Genomic DNA, 22867 nt, shown 5'->3' with positions numbered 1-22867 from the left:
AGGCGGGCTATTGGGTACTCGAAAATGATCTATCTTGTCAAGTTGGCGATTAATAAAATTGACGAGTCAAAATATATTCATTGTGTTTAATAGTTGTTGAGTACAATCATGAAATGGCTCGTAATGTCAAAAAAATCGTATTATTTAGGACTTAAATCTGTGGCGAATGTGACACTAATACCTTGCTGCTCAACCTCGATCTATTGCACTTCAACTCCAAAATCTAGACCCTCGATGTAAAACTCCACAATTGCTATGATATCTCCCTAGATCTAGATAAATGCGCCTAGATACGGACGCCCAGTACCTCTAAAAGCCTATGGATGTGTGAGAGGGCGTTACTAGCATGGACAGTCGGAGTACAGAATTTCAGTCTCGTCGTGTTCGTGTGCGGATGGATTTCCATGCCAAAGGCTCAGTAATCTCCAGGCATTTTCGCACGCGCCGCAACAACTGAGAATTGCCCGCCCGCACCCGCAGATACCAAGTGCTTGCCGTGGAGTTCATCCCCTATCATGAGCTGTGGAACGTCGGCATCATCCTCGTTGCCATTTCCCAGCTGACCGCCGTTGCCGAATCCTGTACCATAGCCGTTGCCGCTCTTGGTGATGTAGATGGTATGGCCAGTGCTACAGGCAACATGCGCAACGGGTCCAATACCGGGGACGGCGGTAGGACGAAGACAAATGCGAGGCTCACCACGCTCATCGCAAAGGACGTGCGAAGAGTCCTGAATCTGCTCCTGCGTGAACCGGATGCCCAGTTGCCCGCCCCTGATGCTCCCCCACATCAAACATTCCCCATCCTCTGTAACAGCAGCCGAGTGATGCGTCCCGCCATCCAGAACATGCACGCCTCTACCTGACAGTCCTGGGATCTTCATTGGGTGCGGCAGAAACGCCTCATAGCCACCTGCGGATGTAACATCGCCAGCTTGGCCCAATCCGTTGAGGCCCCAAGCCCAGACATTGTCTTTTTGGTCGACGGCAAAGGAATGATATGCTCCAGAAGCAATGTACTTGGCTTTGTTCCGGAAAATCTCCACGCGCCGAGGTGTCAGTCCGTCTTGATAGCGTCCAACAAGACGCTTCCCAAGCTGGTTTTGATGACCCGAGCCCCAGGCCCAAATGGTACCGGCTGCATCTAGGGCCAGTGCATGGTTGGCTCCGCAGGCGATCTGGGTGATGTTGCTGAGCCCAAGAATGAGTCGCGGAGTGTTCTGGATCGTGATGAGTTTGCCGAACTGATCGTAGCCAAATCGCTTCTTCCCTCCGGGATCCTGGAACAAGTTAGATGTCAAATTTGTAGAAAGCGAGTAGAAGAAATACCAAAAAAGTGCCCCATCCATAGACCAACCCGGTATCGGTAAGAGCAAGACTGCAGCTGTCACTAGCAGCGACTTGTATTATTCTTGCGCCCGGTGGAAAATGAAGGGGCGACACCTCGCACGGAGTCGACTCGTGGCGATTAGCCGTCTCATCGCCATCCCACGAAGTGTCTCTGCCTAGAGCTCCATGATCGTTGACGCCCCATGTGACGACTTTGTTATCGACGGTGACGGCGACCGTGTGCATACCACCGACGGCGTACTTGGAAATGTGGAAGGCGGATTGTTCATTGGGGTCAAGATAAGGATTGAGGCGAGGGAGCATGCACTCCTTCTCATCGGGCCCAAGCCCAAGCTCCGAAAAATCGACGGTGCCGAGCATAAGAATGGAAAACTTTGGCTGTGACTGATCGACGATGGGAGACGGCGCTGAAATGGCAGACACTCTGGGCGCAGCCGCCCTCTTGGGCTTTGCTTTCGCTACCGCATGGGTTGTCTGGGTCTTTTGTTTCTTGGTGGCCTGATGCTTCTCGTTTCCTGGGTCCTTTCTCTTCCTAATTGCAACTGGCCAGAAGTTAGCTTGGAATATGCGACAAAAGGTGCAACAGAATGCGCGTGCTGGAACATACCTGAGAAGACTGTCGCTGGAGTCTGTGTCTTGGTGTTTGTCGCTGGGCCCCCGGGGCCGTTACTCGATCCAGCGGTCCTGCGTCTCGCAGAGCGCGTCGTTGGGGCCATGGCGAGCGGACAGCAATGGCTCAATTCCAAGACTTGTCGAATGAAAGGAAAAATTTCCAAGGATGAGAAATTTCTCAGGGAATTGGGCATGGAAGACGTGGCTCAATATATAAACCGACAGTCTTTGTTCTCGGACCGTCTTATTCTCACGTGGTGCGTGCTGCCTAACAAATGCGCCTGTTTGCCTTGGGTGTGGTCGAATGCGCAGCAAGCAACGGTGACAAACCATCTTCTGCCTGTATTAAACAAAGGAAGTTGCCTATCGTAACAAAGAGAGGTGAGTCTACTGTAATTCGGAATGCCCCAATGGAAGAGCAATGCCTGGGAAGGCGCTAATTAAATGAGGATGTTTACGAAAATGTACAAACATGACTCACGGGGGCTGACGTACAAGCATGTGCTCGCTAAGAGACGCCTAGAGGGTTCAAATAAACCAAGGGTTTGCTAACAGAGGATAATTTAAATAAACACACTTTGAACCAAAATAACCGAGCAGATTTTAAGCAGCCTTGACATCAAACCCCTCATTTTCGCGGTCATCGGTCGCCCCGGTCTCTGAAACTGGCTGCTGGGCCTCTTCGGTTTCTCCCTTCTGGTCCTCGTTTTTGGTCTCCTTTTTCGCAAACATCTTGACACTCGGCATTGAGACCTGGGCCAGCGATGATACTGAGGCGGGGACACTAGGCATGTTTGGCATGTTTGGCATGCTGGGCATGGTTGGCATGGTTGGCATCCCGCTGGGCATTGTCGGCATCTGTGGCATCTGCGGCATCTTATTAGGCAGCCAGCCCTTCACACCCGACAGCCCTGTTCCAGCCTGTTGTGCCACCTGGAACAGATGGTTCAAGTAGTTTCTCTTTTCCGGATCATTGGTGGTGTCGGTGCTGGCGTCCCCGACGAGCTCCCCTTCGTCGCTAGGTAGAGGGACGAGCGATGCGGCGGCGGCGATATCGATAGGGGACTCGTCTGGGTGATTGTCAATCTGTTTCTCATCTTCCACAGTCTGTTCGGCCTTTTCGAGTTTCTCGGGGGGCGTGTCCAGAATATCCGTCACCGTCGCACCCTCGCTTGCTTCATCCACAGGTGTCTCTTGAAACTTGGGGTCATCGAAAATTGGTTCTTCGCTCAGAAACCAGCCTTTGACAAGGACAGCCGACTCTTCGGTCATATCTTTGTATCCTGCGTGTTTCTCGGGCCTAAACATGCTCAAGTGCGCCTGGACCTCATCGTCGATCTTATCCTTGGGCAAGACGCGCCGGGAAAATAGGTCGTAGGCGGGATGGCTCTCCTCTGGGACTGCACAGAAAGTTCTCTCCGGCACGAAGTAACCGCCGCTCCAATAGCCATTCTCCCCAAGCGAGCAATAGAAGTCGTGGATCCCAATACCCCTCAAAGCACCCATGCGCTCGATGCGACGGTTCAATTCCTTCTGTTTAAGCAAGGCACCGACAAACGTAAAGTGGTCCGAAAGCCAGGCGAATGACTTCCCGACATTTCCGCGATTGATGTACGCGAGGCCTTGACCTATCGCGTCAATGCTTTGTCGATATCCCTCGACAACGGATTCTTTGTTGATGCCCTTCACGCTTCTCACGCCTTTCATAATTGCCTCTCGGTGCGTGTAGGCAGCCACACCACCAGCGGCAATGGCACCGACCGTGCCAGTTTTGACAGCGACCAGCTGCCACGCCTTCCATTGGGGACTCCCAGAGGTAGCCGCAGCGGCAGTTGCTGTTCTTCGAGCACCAAGTCGAGCTAGACTTGCGGGTGCAGCGGCCGACAATGCGGTCATGACATTGAAGACACTGCTGACTTTGGAGTAGTTCGAGAAGGCTCCGTACACAAACATGGAGCGTGCAAGTCCGTTGTATGGAGTATCGAAGGTCAAGATTCCTTGGATCGGAGGGAAAATGGGGCTGTCGCTATCGGAATTGGTTACTCGGTTATTGAGTGCCAAGAAGAGCGTATCTGATGCGACGAAACCTCTGGTAGCCTCACCGTTAGCCTAGGATAGACACCGAGAGGCAGGGAACTTACCCCATGGAATGGGCGACAAGGACTACTCCTACATCTCTATCGCTGGGAGGCCAAGGGTTTTCTGAATGTGCCTTTCTAATATCTATGACGCGTTCCTTCAGCCTGTAATCCATTAGCACTGTCCGTCTCCATGTCATGCGGGAGATGATACCATTCTAGAAAGGCTTCACTGGCTTCTGAAAGTTCGCCTTTCGTCTCATATTTCGGATAGACGACAGACTCGACACGATTACTTGGGAGATGCTGGGCGACGGCTTTCTGGAGATCCTAGGAATGCATCAGAATGATTCGGGTTGCGTTTGGCTGGAGGCAGGATTTACAGAAGGGAAATCTTGAAAGGTATTGTCGGTTCCCTGCAGTGTTCATCAATCAGCATCATAATTCCCGAAGAGTCGTGCACGACATACCTTGAACCCATGGATAAAACATAGCAATAATGTTCGTGGCATTTTGGTCGATCTTCATTCGGGGGTTGATGATGGGACTTGATGTGTCGCGGAATGCTTGACGTGTTCTAGTCAAAGTTCTAATGCTGGGCAGATCGGTTTAAAAGCATTCTCAACAGGACATTCATGATCTAGTGCGAAGTGACGTTTTTTGCGCCCCAAGACGGCCGTATTCCAAGTTTTTCGGTCACACATTGTGGTATGAGCATGTGGCGATGATGTCGTGAGCCAATAACGGCCGGGCAGTTATTATGGATAACGTCATACAAATCAGTTCCGGTGCAAGGTCAGCAGTCGTCACCCATCACGTGGAAAATAGTAAGGTCTTGAACCCCTCCTTGTGTTTTATCATTTAGTCTTAGTTTATCCTTAGGGTAAACGGATGTAGGTCTAAGTAAAGATGCCTGGTGTCGTTATCCCCGGGCTGGGGTGCTTGTCTGAATCTTGTTGGCTGAATGTGGTTTCGCCGCGACCATAATGGCATGGCTGAATGGCCTCTGATTGGAACATGTGCAGACTGGAGATTGGTCGTCATACAAGGCATAATTGGAGGCTGAATGTCTGGCGAGGCTGTGGCCAAGCTGGCGGCTGATTTTAACCCCGCCTCGAGCTGACACCTTGCACACGGCCGTCTTCTCTCCTTAACCGAATCGAACCGGACGATCCTTCGAAGTGAATAACCTCTATCCTGGAGTCTGGGTCTTATCTCGCAAAGGCCCATCAAGTGCGACATGGCGGAGGCCTTGGGAGCTGTCGCGAGCTCTATCGCACTCGCCGAAGTCGCGCTCAAGACATTGAGCTTTTTGAGAGAAATTAAGGGAGTCCAGGATGCTTTCGAGGACTTGAGGCAGCAAGTAAGTCGTGTGATGATATGGTGCGAATCTAAAGATGGAGGACAAGTGCTAACCGGCGCCTAGATCACTATACTCGGTGATCTGGTCAGATGTGCTCAGACGATTCCCGGCTTGATTCCTCTCGAGCATTCAGCACAGCCCTCGTCCAGAGACTCACAAATATTCCGAACAGCTAAGCAGCTCAAAGAGGTCGTCGATGAACTTGATAAAATTGCTGTTAGTTGTACACGAACCACCTTCAACAAGACATCCATGGTGAACAAGCTACAATGGATTCGCTCTGCCCGAGAAATTGAACACTTGTGCGAAAAGGTCCGGGACGCAAAGTCGAATCTACATTTGGCTATTCAACTCCACCAGGGTGCTATTCAATTCCATCAAGGCGCTATGTTGACACAGTAAGTAATAGAGGAAAGACGAAATCTGTTCCCCTGGCGTTTTGCACTGCCTTAAAGGGATGAGTTACAGCTTATGATGATGCTAGATTCCGCACCGAGATTCTCATGGAACTTGAGTCATTTAAGCGATTTCAACTCAGTCTTTTGCGTCCAAAGGGTTCACCCGAGATTCAAGAGTTGGCCATGAATCCAGTGTCAATAACGGCGAGCCAAATCCATGACAAGAAGACTGGTGGAGTTGAGGGGATTGAAGACGACGTTGAAGATATGCCAGTCACGAATCTAGGCTTGCGTCACTCAACCTCGAGTTCTGGCAACGGGGTTTTTGCGACCTCAGTGGGAGATTCGAGGCATTTGCAACTTCGAACCCTCGTGCCCCTACGACGATCGCAACGCCTAAAAGGCAGCCGGTGTCAATGCCGCTCTAGCCAGCAACAATACCAGTCGGCAAATTGGTTTCAACCCCTGTTGGGTTCTTACTTTTTTCGATACCACACAATTGACAGCCAAGAACGATTCCCACGCAAGCGAGCATGCAATTGCAGGGAAGGAGCCTATCTTACCATGGAATACCGGTTACCGCAATGGCTTTTGGCCAAGATGGTGTTGTTCAAAGGCTCATACAGCCAATCGATGAGTTTGAGCTGCGAAATACGCCCTACCCGCATCTTGCCTTCTTTTCATTATGTATGGGCTCATGCATCACAACCAGTCCATGTTTTCCAAGCTGCCATTGAGCATGGAAATGTCTACTTCCCAGATGACCAAAATGAAGATGGTCAAGGGCTACTTGAGGTGAGATAAGCCAGGCAGCGTGCGAGAATTTGCTAAGTTATTGACAAAACAGTTTCTGATTGGTGTGGGCTCTTTTAAGACGGTAGAAATGTTATGGAATGAGTGGAAGAACATGTTGCCAAATGAAGGTATATCCAGGTATGTGCTATATCTCTCCCAGTGTGACTTCTGTTGCCTTCTGATATATTACTTGAGCCATGGAAATAACTGCTAGCTAGGAGAGTGGTATACCGCGTTAATCTTGTACTCAAGAGGTGGGATGGCCTCACCGACCAAGAAGTCAATATACTCCAGCAAGTGAAGGCATGGGTATATGATGGAGCGGAACCGACAACAGAAGTTCACGAAGCAGTCATGGAAGGTCGTGGCTTGGTGGACGCCATCCAAAGAGACAGGTGGGCCGTCGATGTACTTGGCGATACAGGACTCACACCACTGCACCTTGCTGCCAATTTAAACAGGATTGAAGCAGTCGAATAGCTGATAGCTGAAAATGCTGATATTGATGCCAAAGACTGGCAAGGATTTTCACCACTGATACACGCTGTCCTGTCAGGGGACCTGGAGTGCATGAAGCTCCTCCTTGAAGCTAAGTGTAAGCTGTGGCAAAGAACCAATAATGGCGACATGGCGTTGCACAGAGCCGCCGCTAGAGGACACCCCAAGGCAGTTGGGCTACTACTGGCAGCAGGCGCATCAGCATCAGCTCGAGGTGCGTTGAATGGGACAGCTGTGCACTCACTGGCACTCTCCTCAAGAGACCTCGAAACGACGAGAGAGATCCTGAACCTACTATCGATAACCAAAGATTTCGATCTCGAAGCTCGAATTAATGGAGGAGCAGCACCAACGATGTATGCGATGCTTTGTGATAACCTCCCAGTCTTGCGCTGCCTCGTTGAGATTGGAGGTTCGCTTCATTCAGTCGACGATTCGTGGAACATGCTCCACACCGCCGCGATGTATTGCAATTCAGAGATCCTGGATTATCTAATTAAACTAGAGCTCATAGGCATCAACACTAAGCTGCGTGACAAGGATGGTGATACCCCCTGGGATTCCTTCTGCTACGTTCTTAACATCCCTGAATGGGAACTCGGCCGCTTTCGACGACCAACCTCTGAGGAGCAGCAAAGTTTTGTCCGACTCTACAGGGGTATTCGAGATAGAAACTTGCAGCACGATATCCAAATCTTGGTCCGCCTTCACGCAGCATTATTGAAGGAAGATGGAGAGGCTGCGTGCGCCGACCTGGCCCTCTTGATCAAGGAAAAAAAGGAGATGAAGATGGATGATTTAGTGGGGTATTATCGCGGAATCCGACGACAAATTCAAGAAGGCATGTGGGAATCGCCAATCGCGGCTGTCGAGGATGACCTGGAAGATTTGAAGGCGGAACTAGAATCTTCACCATGGGACAAGAAGTCCAAGTATGATTTGATTTAAGGCGGTTAGTCTGGATAAGTGGTAGCGGAGATTCCGAGTCCTTGGCTATAGCTCGAAGAGAAGGAGACCTTCCCCGCTGAAGCAACTCCACATATGAATGACGCTTGTTATCCACTTCCAACTCCAATGCTGTGACGCCCCAGTGATCTTTGGCGTCGACCTCAGCCCCATTCTCTGGTAAGAAGGTTGCTAGGGTTGTACCGTTACATCGACATCAGCACCGTCGTCAACTACGATCACGACGATGTCGGGTCTCGGAATGCCTGGACGTGAGTTTGAGTGTACTTGAGTGATTGGCTCAATGTGAAAATACTCGTTCAACGCGATTGCACCATCACGATAAAATTTAACCCGCAGAGGATGCATGCCTAGCAGACGTAGTTTGGGAAAAAGCAGGAGCTACCATATACATCAACTTGTTCCATTTGGACATATCTGGTACATGTCCCACAATGACTCAAGATAGGCGTGAAAGCTTGGATGACAGCCAGCTTCAACTCAGGTATAGGTGGAATGTTGCCTTCCCACATTTCCAATCTGCTGAGATAGAAATGCGAGTCTTCGAGGAAGCCGGTGATCTTGTCGCAGTCGGCGGAGGCGTGGTTCGAGACCTGGTAGGAGCCAGAAACTGCTTGGATGAGGCTATGAGACAAACACTGATGAGGTACTGGACTGCTACAAACGTAGCTTCGCTCGGGGGATATCTAATGGTTATCAACTATAAGTTTCTTAGTTCGACACTACGAATCACCCCCTCGGTCACCTGGGCCACTATGTTGCTCGCAGATTGGATGGGCAACAAAAACCAGCTAACAAGCGTCCCGAACTTGTCTAACTCAGTGCCATCGTGATGGTGCGTGCTGACCTCCGCTTGTGTATCGCGGATCTTGTCCAGAATGTGCTCCACAGTGTTCGCGTGCGCCAGCTGTTGAATCTGACACCCTGCGGTTGCTCATTGCTGTCAATAGCCGATTTACGTATCAGGCCTATGTCAGAGAGCGCTACAGTTGCCGCCATAGCGTCGAATAGAGGATCTGTGTCATAGGAATTCATGTGTGTGGGCCTCGGCCGTCGAGGCCCTTGGCTGGCTATGAGGCTATGCTTCCGGTCATCTCGGACACATTCCTATAACTTACGCATTCCTATACGCATTCCCAAGGGCTCTATGCTCTATACCTATTTCTCCCTAGCAAGTACAGTACGTAGAAGTATATAAGTCTAGCTAGGTCCGGAAAATCAATTGCCTTCCACCATGCAAAATTCACTCTCATTCATGTATACGTGCTGTTCAAGGTGCCGCATTATTCATCAGCCCCTTCAGGCCCTTTACTATGTTATGGCACCTTGCAAAGAGGATATGAAAAAGTGAATTGTGTGAAGCAAGGAACATGAGACCTCGGACTAAGCTAGCTTTATGTACTGTTATGTATTGTACTTGCTACGGCGAAATAGGTGTAGGTTGTAGAGCCCTTGGGAATGTGTCAAGAATATGTGTGTATAGGCCTCGCATGACGAGGCCCTCGGCCATCAGGTCATACTTTAGGTCGTCCCGGACACATTCTTCAACGCATTTCTAAGGACTCTACAGTCTACACCTATTTCGCCTAGTAAGTACTGTACGTAGAAGTACACCTAGCTGCATCTGGGGTCCTCAGAGTATCTGCTACACATAATTTACTCATTCATTCATATTACCTTGCAAGGTGCCGCAACAGAATGAGAGGACTGCGTATATGTATGCGTCTCAGGTGGCCGAGAGGATAATCTTGAAGCTGAGTGCTTCAACGTCGAATGCCCACACAGACAGATTCCACCGACAGACTTCCATCGGAAACTGCACTAGCAGTCGCCACAACACCACGCGCAAGAAGATCAGCAGTTCAATTTCACCCGGAAGAGTCCTGCGGAACGATCATCGAAGAAGATAGCGATCCTGGAACGACAAGAACCTTGCAACCAATCGGTAGACCCAAGGGGATCTGAGAACCCTAGGCCCCAGAGGTTGGGTTGGCCGACAAGCATATGAGAAATCTACCTTGATAAGTTCCGAGCAAGGAGGATATCTTCACTCTTGCCTAGTTAAACATTTCAACAGCCGATCTTCACGGACGTGGCAGAGCTTCGGAGGATGATAGTGACAAGGTCCGGTGCGGGTAGCCCGGTGGGGGAGTGCGCGGGGGGCGATAATTGTACCGCCTGTATGGGAAAATTTGAGGAAAATTGCATGTTGGGCAAGAATTCCGAGCAAAGATTGATAACATCTAGGGATTGGCAAACAATTCCTGGTATGATCTTGGGCTCTGGCAATGACGGGTGCGGCCACAATTGATGAGTCTTACATGTGTAAGTGCCTTGCTATGCACCTGAGCGTACATGTGCTCGGAACTAGATCCTTTGCGGGTCTCACAGTATACTCATCTATATCTTTAAATGATGCTTTCAATTGCCTTTTCCCATATTTTTGGACTTTGCGAGAGAAAAGGAATACAGAATGCGTTCGGGCAGGCATGTGTTTGGCATGACTGAAAACCTACCTATCTGTACAGTTCTAAGCCCCCACCCTGGGCTAAGAAGACTTGACCAAAATTGCGCGGTACTGTGTGGGGCGCTTGGTGCCTGAGGTATAAACGTGAGCTTGTCTATCAAGCTTTTGGGCAAAGATTTTATGCGGGAGCAGGGAAAGAAAGTAACCGCAATTGTTCGGAACGCGTTGACCTCGCAATGTCAAACCCACAGAATGCCGCACCTCCGGATTCCTTAATCAATCTAGACAAGGGGAAGGAGCACTGGGAAGGCATTGCTTCTGATATTGATGGTATGCTGGGCGGGATCCCCGCCCTGATGCCGTCCGTGTCCCGAGTCGATCTACAGGGTTCCCGAACATTTCTAGCGAGACTGGGCATCGGTATTAAGAGTGGCCGGAAGATTGTTCCCAGGGCACTTGAAGGAGGAGCCGGGTGCGTTAATTTTGATCAACTTCTGAATCAAGAGTAATCAGGGACTGGGTAACGACTAACAGGTGATTTCGCATTGGCAAAATAGGATCGGCAGAGTCACCGAAGGGCTTCTTCTTCAAGTGGCCGAACAAGTAGATGTCATTGAACCTGTAGCCAAATTTACTACAACTCTGGAGGGTAAGCCTGGCGTGGGAAACATTTTCAATGTCGGTTTAGAGGGGTGGCAACCCGCGAATGGAGTGGTATACGACCTGATCTGGATTCAATGGTGCGTCGGATATGTTGCCGATAAGTCATTGGTGCAGTTTCTGGAGCGATGCAAGAGCGTGTTGAACCCAGATGGTGGATTTATTGTGGTTAAGGAAAACATAAGCACATCCGGTGTTGACACATTCGACGATGTCGACCATAGCGTCACAAGGTATGCTTGTTTTCCTGCAATGGAGTAAAGATGCGAGATGACCAGTGGACCTAATAAATTTCTAGGGAGGATACGAAATTCCAGGCTCTTTTCAAGGAGGTTGGTCTGCGAATTATTAGGACAGATATGCAGCGTGGCTTTCCTGTGGTTGGGAATCGGCAACTATTACCGTTGAAGATGTATGCATTAAAGCCAGAGCCGGCCACAACAACATAGTACAGTTTCACATTCTCTCATTCAGAACGAGTGGTATTTGGAGAGATTGCATGTCTCCATCCTCTTGAGCTTTTCACGAGATAAAGGTGTCGTTCAGAGCTTGGCTGGCTGGGCAAGCGACGGTAAAGTCCTACCATCCACAGATGGGATCTTGTCTTTCATAATAGGCCCTATAGTCGCTCGTTCAATATATCATGCATAGAATATTAAGTGGTAAGGCTTAAATACTGGAGCGTCACTCCGCAAGGTGGGCGCTGTCCTTCACGGTGCTGGTGACTGCAAAGCAGCAGAGAGCGCGCTGAAATAAGCAATCGATATTTTTGACAAGACATTCAGTACCGACAGGAAGAAGACGCGACCATAATTTACTTATTCGTAGTCACGGCAAACTTAGGTGAAGAGCTGAAGGCGGCTGGACTACTGACCGAGATATCGTAGTACCAAGCGATGATCACCGGGAGAGAACAGAAGTCAGAGTATGGAAAGGACCGCGATATGTTTAAAAACTAGTTGTCTATGTTTAGAAGTAGCGGTGTTCTCATTGAGGGAAATATTAAAGAGGACTAGAACGATTACCATTGTGTTCCCTTCCCTGTATCCTGCGTACTCTCTCTGCCTAGTCAATGTTGAACCGGTCCAACTTTTGCAAACCCATGTTCTGGAATGCGACTTCCTCCAGCAGAAAAACTGGGGGCTCAAGAAGTGACTCATCATACATCCAGCCCAGGTGATTTATCTTCACATCGCCTGCATGTCCATCCACTGACTGGAACTCGATCTTGTACGAGCACAGCGGGCGGGTCTGGAACCTGCCTTGTCGCGCCGTCTCGTTGTGGGACAAGTTCCACACGAAGATGTCGCGATGATAATGTCTAAGTCTGTATGTCTCATTTTCCAAACCTTGAAAGCACATGTACAGCTCTCCGTCTTCTTGTACAGCAATGTCGATGTAGAATGTGTTTGCCTTGTTTCGGTACCTGCCAACATAGGCGGTCAACTTCTGCGGCTTGGTGCCCGGCTCGCGTTCTTGTTGCAGCTGCTTCTCGATGGCATCAGTAAGGCCTGCGCCAGTCGCGGCAGCAGTCTTGGCGAATTTCTCGAAGTCGATCAAGTCTCCCCCGTGTCCGAAGATTGTCTGCACTACGAGCTGCGGGATCCAATCGCAAGGATCGCACAATGCCGTCGAGTTTTGCAACGCAAACACCGCTGTCTCAGTCTCCGGAAGTAGATACACCGATGATGTAAACCCTTGCATGCTTCCGCCATGGTATACGACCAGCCGAGAGGCCGCGTTCTCGCCGATGGTCGGCATGGCCGGGACGAGATCCTTGTTGTAGTTGAACACCCCAAGTGTGCATGGGAGCTCAGCTCGGCCCCAGCCTAAAGCATAAGACTGCTATCTCAGCGAAACTATAGTGAGCTGGTTGTGCGGCTGGAGAGTGCGGAGTAGTTGCTTGAAGGGCGACCCATGTGTTTCTGTAGTTTTGTTCCGAAACTGGTCGTTGGCGGCGTGCATGAAGCTGGTGTAGAACTTGGCAAGATCATTTGTGCAGCTACGAACGGAGCCAGCAGCTGCCATGAAGGTTTTGTCTGAGATCGTAGGGACAGGAACTTCGACAGGAGACCCATCGTCCAATGTGAAGTAGGCCTTGGCGGCGTTAGACCTGGTTGAAGCGTCATCTTCTAGAGAAGTACGGGTCATGCCGAGAGGCCCGAATAGCTTCTCCTTGAAGTTCGTACCGACGCTCTTTCCCGTCAGCTTCTCGATGGCTCGACCAAGCATGTCATATCCGAAGTTGTTGTACAGGTAGTCGGCTCGGAAGTCCCTGACCAGAGGTTGCGAAGTCCACGTATCGATGCCCTGGGTTTTCGAGATAAGGACGTTGCCGGCTCTCTGCAGCCACAGAGCGTCGCTGCGGGCGATGCCAGCTCGATGGGAAAGGAGGTCGATTATTGTGATATGGGACCCTCTACCTTCTAGGGCACCTTTGAGTTCTGGAAGGATGCAACAGATGGGAGTGTCCCAGTCCAGCAGACGTTCTTCGACAAGGATTCCAATCAATGCGGCAACCATGGCCTTGGTCAATGAGGCGACGAAGTAAATGGTCTCTCCGTCGGGCGGCTCGTTGGCTTGGACATCTCGATGTCCGAAATGGTTCGAGTAGATGACTTCTCCGTGATGGATAGCGACAAGCGACAAACCGGGTGTGCCGCCGATTCGGCAGATGTTTGAGAATTGCGACTCGAGGGCCTCGACCCTGGCTCGGACAGCACTGATTGCCTCGTTCGACGACATGGTAGTGCAATTGACGATACAATTTTAAAAGGACGGAAGACTGGAGAGCAAGCCTGGGGAGGTGCTGAAAATTAGACAGAAGGTAAAGTGCATGTTGGGAGGAAGCGGGGGTTGGTCCTTAATTACAGGGCGCAGAATGTAATGCACTTGCTGGGATGGCGACAATTAAGTAAATTTCGAATGAGTAACAAAGAAGAGGCGTATTTTGAGTATATGATACATAGAAATAGTATCTAGTTAGAATATCTGGATTTATTTTATTTTATCTAGGTATCCATGCTACCTTGATTAGGCTTGTTTCCGATTATCACACCCTATTCTAATCTACACACCTCGAGTACATGGACACCGTGTCAACGTAAGTAAGCTTTATTTATGCTGCTACGAATTAATTATTCATACTTCATTCTTCCCACTCCTTTCCAAACAAGGCCTAGATAATGAACATCCGTTCAATTGTTAATCACTCTTCTCGTGCATGTGCGCAATGAAGGCTGCAGGGGCTCGGTTGCTATGTACCGAAAGCTGTATTTCTTACTCCGATCGGCGTCGATTTCCGTTCGATACCGCCGTACCAGCTTCTGTGCACCTTAAAAAGGAACATCTTTATCGCGAAGTACTTTTAGAACCCCAGAAAGTCTCACGAATTAACCCAGCCGTACGGCCATCGTCACAAGACTCGAGCGGCTCTAAGAACTTGCGCTTGTAGGAGGAATCACAATCAGTTCATGGATCCATATTTCCAGGCGCGAACATGTGGGCCACCCTGGCATCTAGGTAGCTCTTAACGCGGAGCTCGAAAGGCGACATTTACTCTTGCATCGACGACAGCGAGTTTGGTCGGCATTATCCTTTATCTTTTTGCTAATCTTGAATTTTGAAGATTTATGGTACATGGCTAGATTTCGCGACGAAGTATCGACTGTTGTCCTTCCAGATGGAGACGGCCATTTCTAAAGAAGCTATCATGATTGTCGACAAAATGTATCGTGAGCTCATTGAGTTATTCCGGATGATGCATTACTTGATCTAGCTTTGATCATGTTCAAGTCCTGAATGGAAGCCTGGCTAGTATACATGTCGTTTGCCCATGGCTGGTGTGTGTAGACGCACAGGCGCGAAGCTGCAATCGAGCGGAGCGGGGGAATTTGGAATTGAGGACGCTCACGGATATTTCGAGGCGGCGCTGATAGGTGGGATGCAATGTGACAGGGAGAGAGGGGCTTGCAGCATGACCTGGTCTGACATAAAGCCGAGAGGAAAATGCCGAGCATGACCAATATAGCCCAACAAGCCAACAATCACATCTTGGAAGGGTGGCCACGGAAGGAGATATACTTGTAACACTCTCGAAGTGGTAGAATTCACTCTGCCCTCGTCAGTTCACCACCCCCTGGACGAAGGATCTTGAATGTTCGGACTTGGAGACTATGCTTTATGCTTTGTTGCTTCCTGTAGGCCCAATGCCAGTAAATTCAGCCCATTTCTTTACAAACGGCCGTTGAAGTGACCGTATGCTACTCCCCGAATTATGTGGGAGCGTGGCGCACTCTTATTGGCAAGCCATGATTCCGTAGTTCAATATCAGGACCATCGCACTGATGGTGAAAATGCAAGGGAACTGGATCAGGCGACGAATGAGCTTGCATAGAAGGCGGCTCGGACTAGCAAGTGTTCCGACCTGCATGTAGCACAAGCTAGCATCAGGCTGTGAAATAAACAACTCATCCTTCTTGATGGATCGGCTAGGTTGGTATGCTACCCGGTGATGTGACCTTCTGCATGGTTCACAATGTGATCTGACATACATAGTGGCCATGTTTCAACGCTCATGCAGAGACCACCGAAGGGCATTGGCCAACAGGCAGTGTCACGAGCCGGGCGGGCCACAACTTCCTAGCATCTAGCCTTGGGACCTGGGGAGTATCAAGGGTTCAATACGCTTCATTTAGCTATTTTGAGATATGCGGGTAAGCGAGAGCAATTTGCCTGCACCTGGTCTGAGTTCAATCCATCCATTCATAAGTTTTCAGGATCTCCTATTTTCTCCCGTACCTAGGATAACGATGTGGGCTACAGTTGCATCGCAAATCTAGGTTTGTGGTGTAAAACCGCGCTCTGTGTCTGTGAACTTTGCGCGAAGATTCCACGTTTCCCATGGGGTATATAATGCACCTTGCTGTGCGGTGATGGGTGGAGAGGAGGTTTGACACATTGTGACCGGTGACCAGCCCCTGGTCGACCGGTGAATAACGCCAAGGGCGAATTATAAAGTAAACCAGTGAGTAATACCTAGAGTATATAGCCAGTGAGTGAGGGGTCAGCGCCTCAGGCAGCCCCCGGCAGGCGCCCCCCCCCGGGCCGGGGAAAATGCGATGCCTTCCATGAACCAACCTTGAATCCTGACCTTGACCTAGCAGACCCCATCCCTCACCTCCAGGCCCTCGATCCGGCAAACCTTCAAGACGTCAATCAGGAGATCTTCAGAACCCTAGGCAAGCAGACCTTCAAGCTCCTGACTGACCTAGCAGGTGGGCTCTTAATCCGGCAGACTGTCGAGCGACTGACTGACTGACTGACTGACTGATCTAGCAGACGGACTCTTTCTCAGACGGACCTTCAAGCAAGCCTCTAGGTAAGCAGACCTCTGAGACTTCCGCCTGACTGACTGACTGACTGGGATTGACTGATCCGGCAGGCTGTCAAGCTCTTGATTCAACAGATCCTCGGCCCCTCCCTGGGCAAGCAGACCGTCGAGCCCCCAGACAAGCAGACCTCCGAGCCCTCTTCCTGAGTGACCGACTGACTGATCGACGGACCGACCTGCGGACTTCCAGGCCTTTAATCTAATAGACCCCCGAGTCTCTTGGTAAGCCGAGCCCCGAGCCGTCTGTCTGTCTGACTGACTGACTGACTGACCGACCGACCGACCGATCCAGCGCACCTCCGGACCCTCGATCTGACAGACCACTAGTCCCCTAGGCAAGCCGAGCCCCGATCCCTCTGCCTGCCTGCCTGACTGAAAAGACGCGTGCCGCAGGCAGCCCCTGGCAGGGCCGCCGGAGGCAAAGGAACGGGTATTAAGCAGAGCTCTAGCAAGGGTCCTATTTGCCTCCAGAAACCTTGCCCTGAAGCCGCTGCGCGGCTTTCTTCGCCAAGGCTCAGATGGGTAGGGCTGCTGGAGGCAAATAGGACCCTTGCTAGAGCTACAGCTTTGCTTACCCCTACCCCTATGGCAGCTTGTTAACATCAGATCTAGTTAATACTATTTTCGGGGTGTTTTTTACTGTCAAGCCTCTAGTATCCCCTCTGGATATGTGTGTACGGGCACGCTATCCTCTTAATACCCCCTGCGCTTCCCGACTGTCACAGCACGCCGCCGCGCAAGGTCCTTTTCCAGATCGACCAGCCGAGCCCAAAGCGGCGGCGCATCAAGCACCTGTTTTGTTTTGACTTGATTCTAGCAAATCCATCACCTTGAAGAAGCAGAGACTATTGCCCAAGTGTCAGGCAGGGAGTTGTACGAACCCGAGGCCATTCGGTCTACGACAAAAGAGGGCGTGGCCAAAACTGCAAATGTTTCTCTCTCACTCTCCTATCAGGGCTCCATCTTCCAACCATCGGAACAAGTCCCGACCCCCAGCAAACTGACCATCTTTTAGAGTATCCCACGCAAGACATAACATCAAACATGGAACTCGCCTGGGACATACCCCTTGCACACCTCACGCAACCTCGCATCCACATCAGCCTGCATGGCCTCTGCCATCTCTCCCTCCTTCATACAAGCCTTCTGATTCTGCGCCCGCTGCGCATACTCGAGCCTCTTCTCGACACCATCCAGTTCGGCGAGCCCGGATGGGCCGTATATCTCCACATTATACCGCCCGCGCTCCTTGTGCGAGAGAAGCACCAGTGATGCGGCGTTGACCACGGCCATGCGCCGATTGAACTCGCCGTCGTCTTCCGGGTCTCGCTCGACCGTCTTGCCAATTTGCATTGGATATGAGTCCATGATGTTTTTTGCTGTGTCACTGATGGTAACCCCGATGATGTCGTACGCCGAACGATGGCGCCCGTACACCGAGTGAATATCATATTGTAAGGCGCACAGCCGGCCTTTGAGGGTTAGTGAGAAGATGGAGGAGAGAGGAATAAAGGTGGCCAATGTACCTTTTGTCTCGTCTTTGGGGACGGCAACGACGGCGAAGAAGGCGCCGCATAGGATAAAGGAGAGCATGGCGACGAGGATGATAGTGTACTTGATGGTGCCTGTTCCGGCGCTGTCCTCACCCTGAGTCTCGATGACATTGTCGAGACGAGTCTTGACTGTGTTGTCGACATCCGACTCGTCGTCCGCATCGGCTGCGTCCTTGTTACTCATCCTGACAGTCTTGCGCTTGACCGGGTTGTTGGCCTGAGCTTTGGCCGTCTTGCCGCGCGGAGCTTTGGCCGTGTTTTTGACATTATTTCTGGGGGGTTTGGCCGCATTCTTGGCTGCATTCTTGGCCATTGCTCTGGTTATCCTCTGGTCTTCCATATGATGTTTAAAGAACGGGGTTTCGTCAACAGACAGAACTTGCTGACAGACAGAACTTGCTGATAGACAGAAGTAGGCTTTTGCTCACAGAAAGGAGATGGGATGAAATGATGAGGAGAGAGACAGCACACAAAACAAACAAAACACGTATTCCGTTTTCATTTCTACCTGCTTGGGTACGGATACCTACCTCACCTCTCCAGCCCAGGCAACGCAACGACTGGCTTCTTCCCGTCTACCCACATATGTGGCGCTGGTCCAAGCTGATGTTTCCTATTGATGACGCCCGGTCTGGACGCTGGCGGCTTTTTTTCCTTTGTGCTCCCAAGCCAACACGGACAAGCCGGGTAAAACACGAACAGTACGTCCCTCTTTCGTTGACGTGGTGAAAATTGCATAACAATACATGTACAGGACAAAGAAGACCGTGTGTACCCTTTTTCGATTCCCAAGGTGTTCTTGATCCCCCTCGCGACTGATATTTTTCCATCTCAACTCCGACTTTGGGCTTCGACTCGTGTCTTTCTCGTCGTCTCGTCGTCTCGTCGTCATACAGTCTTTTTATCGATTCCAACTCCAATTCCAAGCTTGTCGTCTCGTTCAAGCATGTCAGGATCTCGTTTCGACGATAATGGCAGTTCACCGCCCCCATCGACGGCTTCACCGTCGCCACCACCAGCGTCACCGCCGCGTCGTCCTCGCCCTCAGTCAGCTCCCTCGACAACAAGAATAATAACAGAAACAAGCTTCATGTCCACCATCACTTCTACCTCCGAATGCCCCCCCTACACCCGCCTCCGCCGCAGCACCGGGCCCGGACCCGACTACGCCCGCCTCAGCCTCGGCGTACAAATAGGCCCCGGCGCCGACGTCCAGCCTGTCGACATGTACTTCCACCGCAGCTGGGAGGCCGCGCGGGGGGGAAGGGTGCTGCACTTCCGCGACGACGTGGTGAGGCTGCCGCGCTCGTTTGAACGGCATGCTGATCCGTGGGTGAGGCTCGAGGCGCCAGTGAGGTTGTTTAACAATGGGGAAGATTCAAGTGGTGATGATGATGAGGAGGACTATATTTACGAGTCGAGCGATGGCTATGACGACGACGATGATGATGCTAGTCAGTCTAGCTCTTCCCAAGACGACAACAACGACAACAACACGACAACATCCAACCCAGCTTTGACTACGCCTCATCCTCAACCCTCAGCTCGCCACATCATCATCAACACCATCACCGGCAGACTCCTCATCGCTCTCCTCGCCACCGCCTTCTTCAGCCCCTGGTTCCTCCTCCCCCCCGTCGTCCCCCTGCCCATCCACTACCCGATAGCCGACGCCAATGCGGCCATCTACTCGCTATCAGACGACGTCGACACTGTCGACTGGTCCCTGGGTCAACATGTCGTATGCTACCGAACGGACCGCTGGAGCCCCATGTGCGCCGACGACACGCCCGATGCGGGCCAGCCCTGGGACCGCGAGCTCTGGGGCGACGAGGTCGATGGCGGTGATGGCAGCGGCAAGTCTCTTCCTCGCGGCGCGGAAAAGACCGACGTGTGCGCCATGGTCGAGGCGTGTAGGGTGTTGAATGCCGGCTTAAAAGAAACAAAGAAATCGCTGAAGGATCTTGAGTTCCTCAGCGCGAAGGGCGAGATAAAGGACCTGGTCAGCACCCTCATCACATCACTCTCACTCATAGCCAAAGGCAAGGACGAGGATGAAGAAAAGGACAAGGTAAAAGCCAAAGAGGCAATGGAAAAAGACATCATCACCCTCTACCTTGACTCCCTCAACCAGTTCTACGTAAGCTACGAGGACTACGAGGTCCAAGTACCAGACCACACAGACGAGTACGGATATGCAGACCGGTCCAGCCACCACAAGCGCCGCAACCCGCTCGCGTGGAAGACAAAGAAGGGTTGGAGGCAACTGAAGCACACCGTCGCCGAAAGAATGGCACACTCATTGATCATACTCGACGGCCTCATCGCCTCAATTAAGCTTCTCCAGCATCCCGCGGCCATCTTGGCGAACAACGTATACCGGTTCCAGTGCGCCGAGGGCGAGCAAGCATCCATCGCCGGTTGCTTCGACCCCGTCAATCACCTGCCCGAGGCGACGCAGACGCGCACGCGCATAGCGAGCCTTCGGGAGGCCCTCGAAGAGTACCGGGATCGCATTGATGCGGCCATGCGTCAGATGCGTGCCTTGCAGGCCGGCTTGACGCTGGTGGCTGGTCTCCGAGACGTCCACGGCGTTTACCACGGCGCTAATAGCAGCGGCATCAGCAGTGGCGTGCCGAACGAGTTGGATATCTGGACCTTGCTGTCTATCTGGACAGGCAACCAAGAGACTGGCACTGATGATCCATCAGCCGACCAGCAGCGGTGGAAGCGGAGGATACATGCGCTAGCCATGACGACATGGACGAGGTTGCTCCCACAGAGCATGAGGCCCAACACGCACTTTCGTCTTCCGTCTATCAGGGCGCAGCAGCTCCTTTTCAACGACTCTACGCAGGCCGTGGCTAGGGCCGGGGGGTGGACGTTGGTAGATCCCCACAAGGGGTGTGAATGGTGTTGATGTTGGATGTTATGCTTATTGTGGATGGGTACATGTGAATTATGGATGGAATAGTGACGTGCCTAGTATGGATAGAATGGTAAAATGCGTCTACCTAGTATGAATGAGACAGCAATGCGAGTCTAGTATGAATGAAATACTGACATGTGTCTCATGAAGGGAACATACCTACGCATGACCCCATTTACTGTAACACTCTCATTCACTCCCCTGCCTCCCCCCCCAACAAAACTATCATCTGCGACACCATCAATTCCTTAAACTTGGCCTCGTTATTCACCCCCGCCATCATGGCCTCCCTCTCACCGGCCAGGTTCTTCTGCATTTTCTGGATATGTCTCCGCTCAACCCACAGCCCGCGGACCTCTCCGCTGAGCCGTTTTAGCGCCGCGCTGATCGCCCTGGACGACATTTGCAGACTCGCCGACAAAGCATACCACCGCTTCGTGTCCCGCTCCGAAAGCGCGCCCTCCCACGAGATGACCTCTATGGTAGCGTTGATTCTCAGCCCCACGTCCTTGAAGTTGTCCATGTCTTGCTTGAAGCTGTAGCTCGTAGCGTTGAGGCTGTGCAGTCGCTCCGAGTAGCAGCCGCCCAGGTGCGTGCTGAGTTGCACCAGGGCGTCCATATCGTGGCTCCAACCGAAGAGGTTCGGGATCCACTGGAGGGGACCTAGTATGGACTGCTGCTGTGGCGTGTATTGCTGCAGCGTCATATTGTGTGAGAAGAGCCGCCAGTAGAAAGATTCCGCATTATTGCCCTCGTCGCGATAATGGAAACGGTACTCCCGCAAGGCCGAGGCCAAGTCAGCCGAGCCGCGGGCCATGATCCGCTTGGCCTTGGTGAAGTTATTGGCCATGGGCGTGGCGATGGTGGCGACTTCGAGCGTGTTCAGCAGACCCGTAGCTTCGCGCAGCACATGGCCCTGCATCGACAGCTGCTCCAGCACGCGGCCGTGAGAAGGCCGCTCGAAGACGAGCGGGGGAGTGCCGTAGCCGGAGCCGTTTGGACCGTCGAAAGTCGGCCACATTGTCACCAACAAGACGATGAAAATCGGCGCGGCGACTTTGGGCGACGGCACCGAGGGCTTCTTGAAAAGCTTGAGTAGATCGACGATGGCGGCTACGATGTCGCGCAGGATTTCCCCTTGGCCAAGGATGAACCCCCAGTCTAGCGCTAGCAAGATGGCGGCCATGAAGTATCCGAACGCGTACAATTGCGTCGCCCAGGCGTTGACGACGGTTGCGATTGACCGAAATATCGTTTGGTCGTGGATTTCGGCCTGCTGCTGCTCATCATGACGGTGGTGTTGACCATCATGGCGACCGCCACGCCGACCGCCACGCCGACCGCCACGCCGACCCACACGCCGACCGACACGCCGACCATGACGAGCACCACGGGTGTTGGTACCTCCCACGGGATAGTCCCGGTGTTTTCTCCGAGCTCGCCGGTCTACCTCATGCCGTGAAAGGTCCGGGAATATACCAAGAGGCGACATCTCGGAGTCACGACTTGTACCAGACGCAACGCTGCTTCTAGTAGGGCTTCCGTCGGCGGTCTCGCCTTGGCTGCGTCCGTCCGTGTTGTTGTACTGGTTCAAGGGCGCTGTGTGCTGGGCGCGTCCGATCGGCTCGGACTCGTTTCCTTCGGCATCGGGGTCCTTCGCTTGACTTGGTGTTTGGACGAGCTTCTCCATCTCCAACGCTGGTCTCACGTCCAACGACTCCTTCGGGGTACCTGGATGGCATCACTCATCAGCTTCTGATACTCTTCGTGCTCCCACACAAGCCATGTCACCTGGGTACTCACTTGC

At 51.8% G+C, this 22867-nt stretch overlaps 9 protein-coding genes across 9 annotated transcripts; 3 read left to right on the top strand and 6 right to left on the bottom strand.

The window, feature by feature from the left end:
* Positions 1 to 415: 415 nt before the first annotated feature.
* Positions 416 to 2065, bottom strand: BGZ61DRAFT_481543 (regulator of chromosome condensation 1/beta-lactamase-inhibitor protein II; the record flags this gene model as incomplete). Its single annotated transcript, XM_046249299.1, has 3 exons — positions 416 to 1279; positions 1329 to 1891; positions 1957 to 2065. The coding sequence occupies 3 exons, from the start codon at positions 2063 to 2065 to the stop codon at positions 416 to 418; spliced, it is 1536 nt and encodes a 511-aa protein (XP_046100214.1).
* A 448-nt stretch (positions 2066 to 2513) lies between these two features.
* BGZ61DRAFT_590969 (uncharacterized protein) lies at positions 2514 to 4551 on the bottom strand (the record flags this gene model as incomplete). Its single annotated transcript, XM_046256663.1, has 5 exons — positions 2514 to 4050; positions 4103 to 4204; positions 4254 to 4369; positions 4423 to 4455; positions 4510 to 4551. 5 exons carry the CDS (start codon positions 4549 to 4551, stop codon positions 2565 to 2567), a joined length of 1779 nt encoding a protein of 592 aa, XP_046100213.1. The 3' UTR covers positions 2514 to 2564.
* Positions 4552 to 4967: 416 nt separating this feature from the next.
* BGZ61DRAFT_552235 (uncharacterized protein) lies at positions 4968 to 8041 on the top strand (the record flags this gene model as incomplete). The annotated part of the gene is made up of 7 exons (XM_046255528.1): positions 4968 to 5402; positions 5466 to 5800; positions 5887 to 6595; positions 6648 to 6723; positions 6810 to 7003; positions 7076 to 7190; positions 7287 to 8041. The coding sequence occupies exons 1-7, from the start codon at positions 5280 to 5282 to the stop codon at positions 8039 to 8041; spliced, it is 2307 nt and encodes a 768-aa protein (XP_046100212.1). The 5' UTR covers positions 4968 to 5279.
* A 368-nt stretch (positions 8042 to 8409) lies between these two features.
* On the bottom strand, positions 8410 to 9094 carry BGZ61DRAFT_481540 (uncharacterized protein; the record flags this gene model as incomplete). Its single annotated transcript, XM_046249298.1, has 2 exons — positions 8410 to 8713; positions 8907 to 9094. 2 exons carry the CDS (start codon positions 9092 to 9094, stop codon positions 8410 to 8412), a joined length of 492 nt encoding a protein of 163 aa, XP_046100211.1.
* Positions 9095 to 10720: 1626 nt separating this feature from the next.
* BGZ61DRAFT_457227 (alpha-N-methyltransferase NTM1) lies at positions 10721 to 11847 on the top strand. The gene is made up of 3 exons (XM_046246630.1): positions 10721 to 10998; positions 11084 to 11419; positions 11485 to 11847. The coding sequence occupies exons 1-3, from the start codon at positions 10763 to 10765 to the stop codon at positions 11633 to 11635; spliced, it is 723 nt and encodes a 240-aa protein (XP_046100210.1). The 5' UTR covers positions 10721 to 10762; the 3' UTR covers positions 11636 to 11847.
* A 404-nt stretch (positions 11848 to 12251) lies between these two features.
* On the bottom strand, positions 12252 to 14778 carry BGZ61DRAFT_496661 (beta-lactamase/transpeptidase-like protein; the record flags this gene model as incomplete). Its single annotated transcript, XM_046251045.1, has 3 exons — positions 12252 to 12998; positions 13047 to 13886; positions 14746 to 14778. The coding sequence occupies 3 exons, from the start codon at positions 14776 to 14778 to the stop codon at positions 12252 to 12254; spliced, it is 1620 nt and encodes a 539-aa protein (XP_046100209.1).
* A 2838-nt stretch (positions 14779 to 17616) lies between these two features.
* Positions 17617 to 18444, bottom strand: BGZ61DRAFT_552233 (uncharacterized protein; the record flags this gene model as incomplete). Its single annotated transcript, XM_046255527.1, has 2 exons — positions 17617 to 18050; positions 18105 to 18444. 2 exons carry the CDS (start codon positions 18442 to 18444, stop codon positions 17617 to 17619), a joined length of 774 nt encoding a protein of 257 aa, XP_046100208.1.
* A 633-nt stretch (positions 18445 to 19077) lies between these two features.
* Positions 19078 to 21109, top strand: BGZ61DRAFT_520503 (uncharacterized protein; the record flags this gene model as incomplete). Its single annotated transcript, XM_046252453.1, has 1 exon — positions 19078 to 21109. The coding sequence occupies one exon, from the start codon at positions 19078 to 19080 to the stop codon at positions 21049 to 21051; it is 1974 nt and encodes a 657-aa protein (XP_046100207.1). The 3' UTR covers positions 21052 to 21109.
* Positions 21110 to 21111: 2 nt separating this feature from the next.
* Positions 21112 to 22349, bottom strand: BGZ61DRAFT_457225 (uncharacterized protein). The gene has a single exon (XM_046246629.1). The coding sequence runs from the start codon at positions 22244 to 22246 to the stop codon at positions 21254 to 21256; it is 993 nt and encodes a 330-aa protein (XP_046100206.1). The 5' UTR covers positions 22247 to 22349; the 3' UTR covers positions 21112 to 21253.
* Between the last annotated feature and the right edge of the window lie 518 nt (positions 22350 to 22867).

The sequence above is a fragment of the Ilyonectria robusta genome (assembly GCF_021365365.1).
Source record: "Ilyonectria robusta strain PMI_751 chromosome Unknown BGZ61scaffold_19, whole genome shotgun sequence".
Classification (NCBI taxonomy): domain Eukaryota; kingdom Fungi; phylum Ascomycota; class Sordariomycetes; order Hypocreales; family Nectriaceae; genus Ilyonectria; species Ilyonectria robusta.
The sequence above is the reverse complement of the archived record's forward strand: the minus strand, read 5'-3'. Positions and strand labels throughout refer to the sequence as shown.

Excerpts from the sequence above, each read along its gene's own strand:
- BGZ61DRAFT_457225 (XM_046246629.1), bottom strand. The coding sequence starts at position 22,246 with ATGGCCGCCATCTTGCTAGCGCTAGACTGGGGGTTCATCCTTGGCCAA.
- BGZ61DRAFT_457227 (XM_046246630.1), top strand. The coding sequence starts at position 10,763 with ATGTCAAACCCACAGAATGCCGCACCTCCGGATTCCTTAATCAATCTA. Across the intron at positions 10,999-11,083 it reads GCACTTGAAGGAGGAGCCGG|GATCGGCAGAGTCACCGAAG; the intron begins GTGCGTTAATTT and ends TTGGCAAAATAG. Across the intron at positions 11,420-11,484 it reads GTCGACCATAGCGTCACAAG|GGAGGATACGAAATTCCAGG; the intron begins GTATGCTTGTTT and ends ATAAATTTCTAG.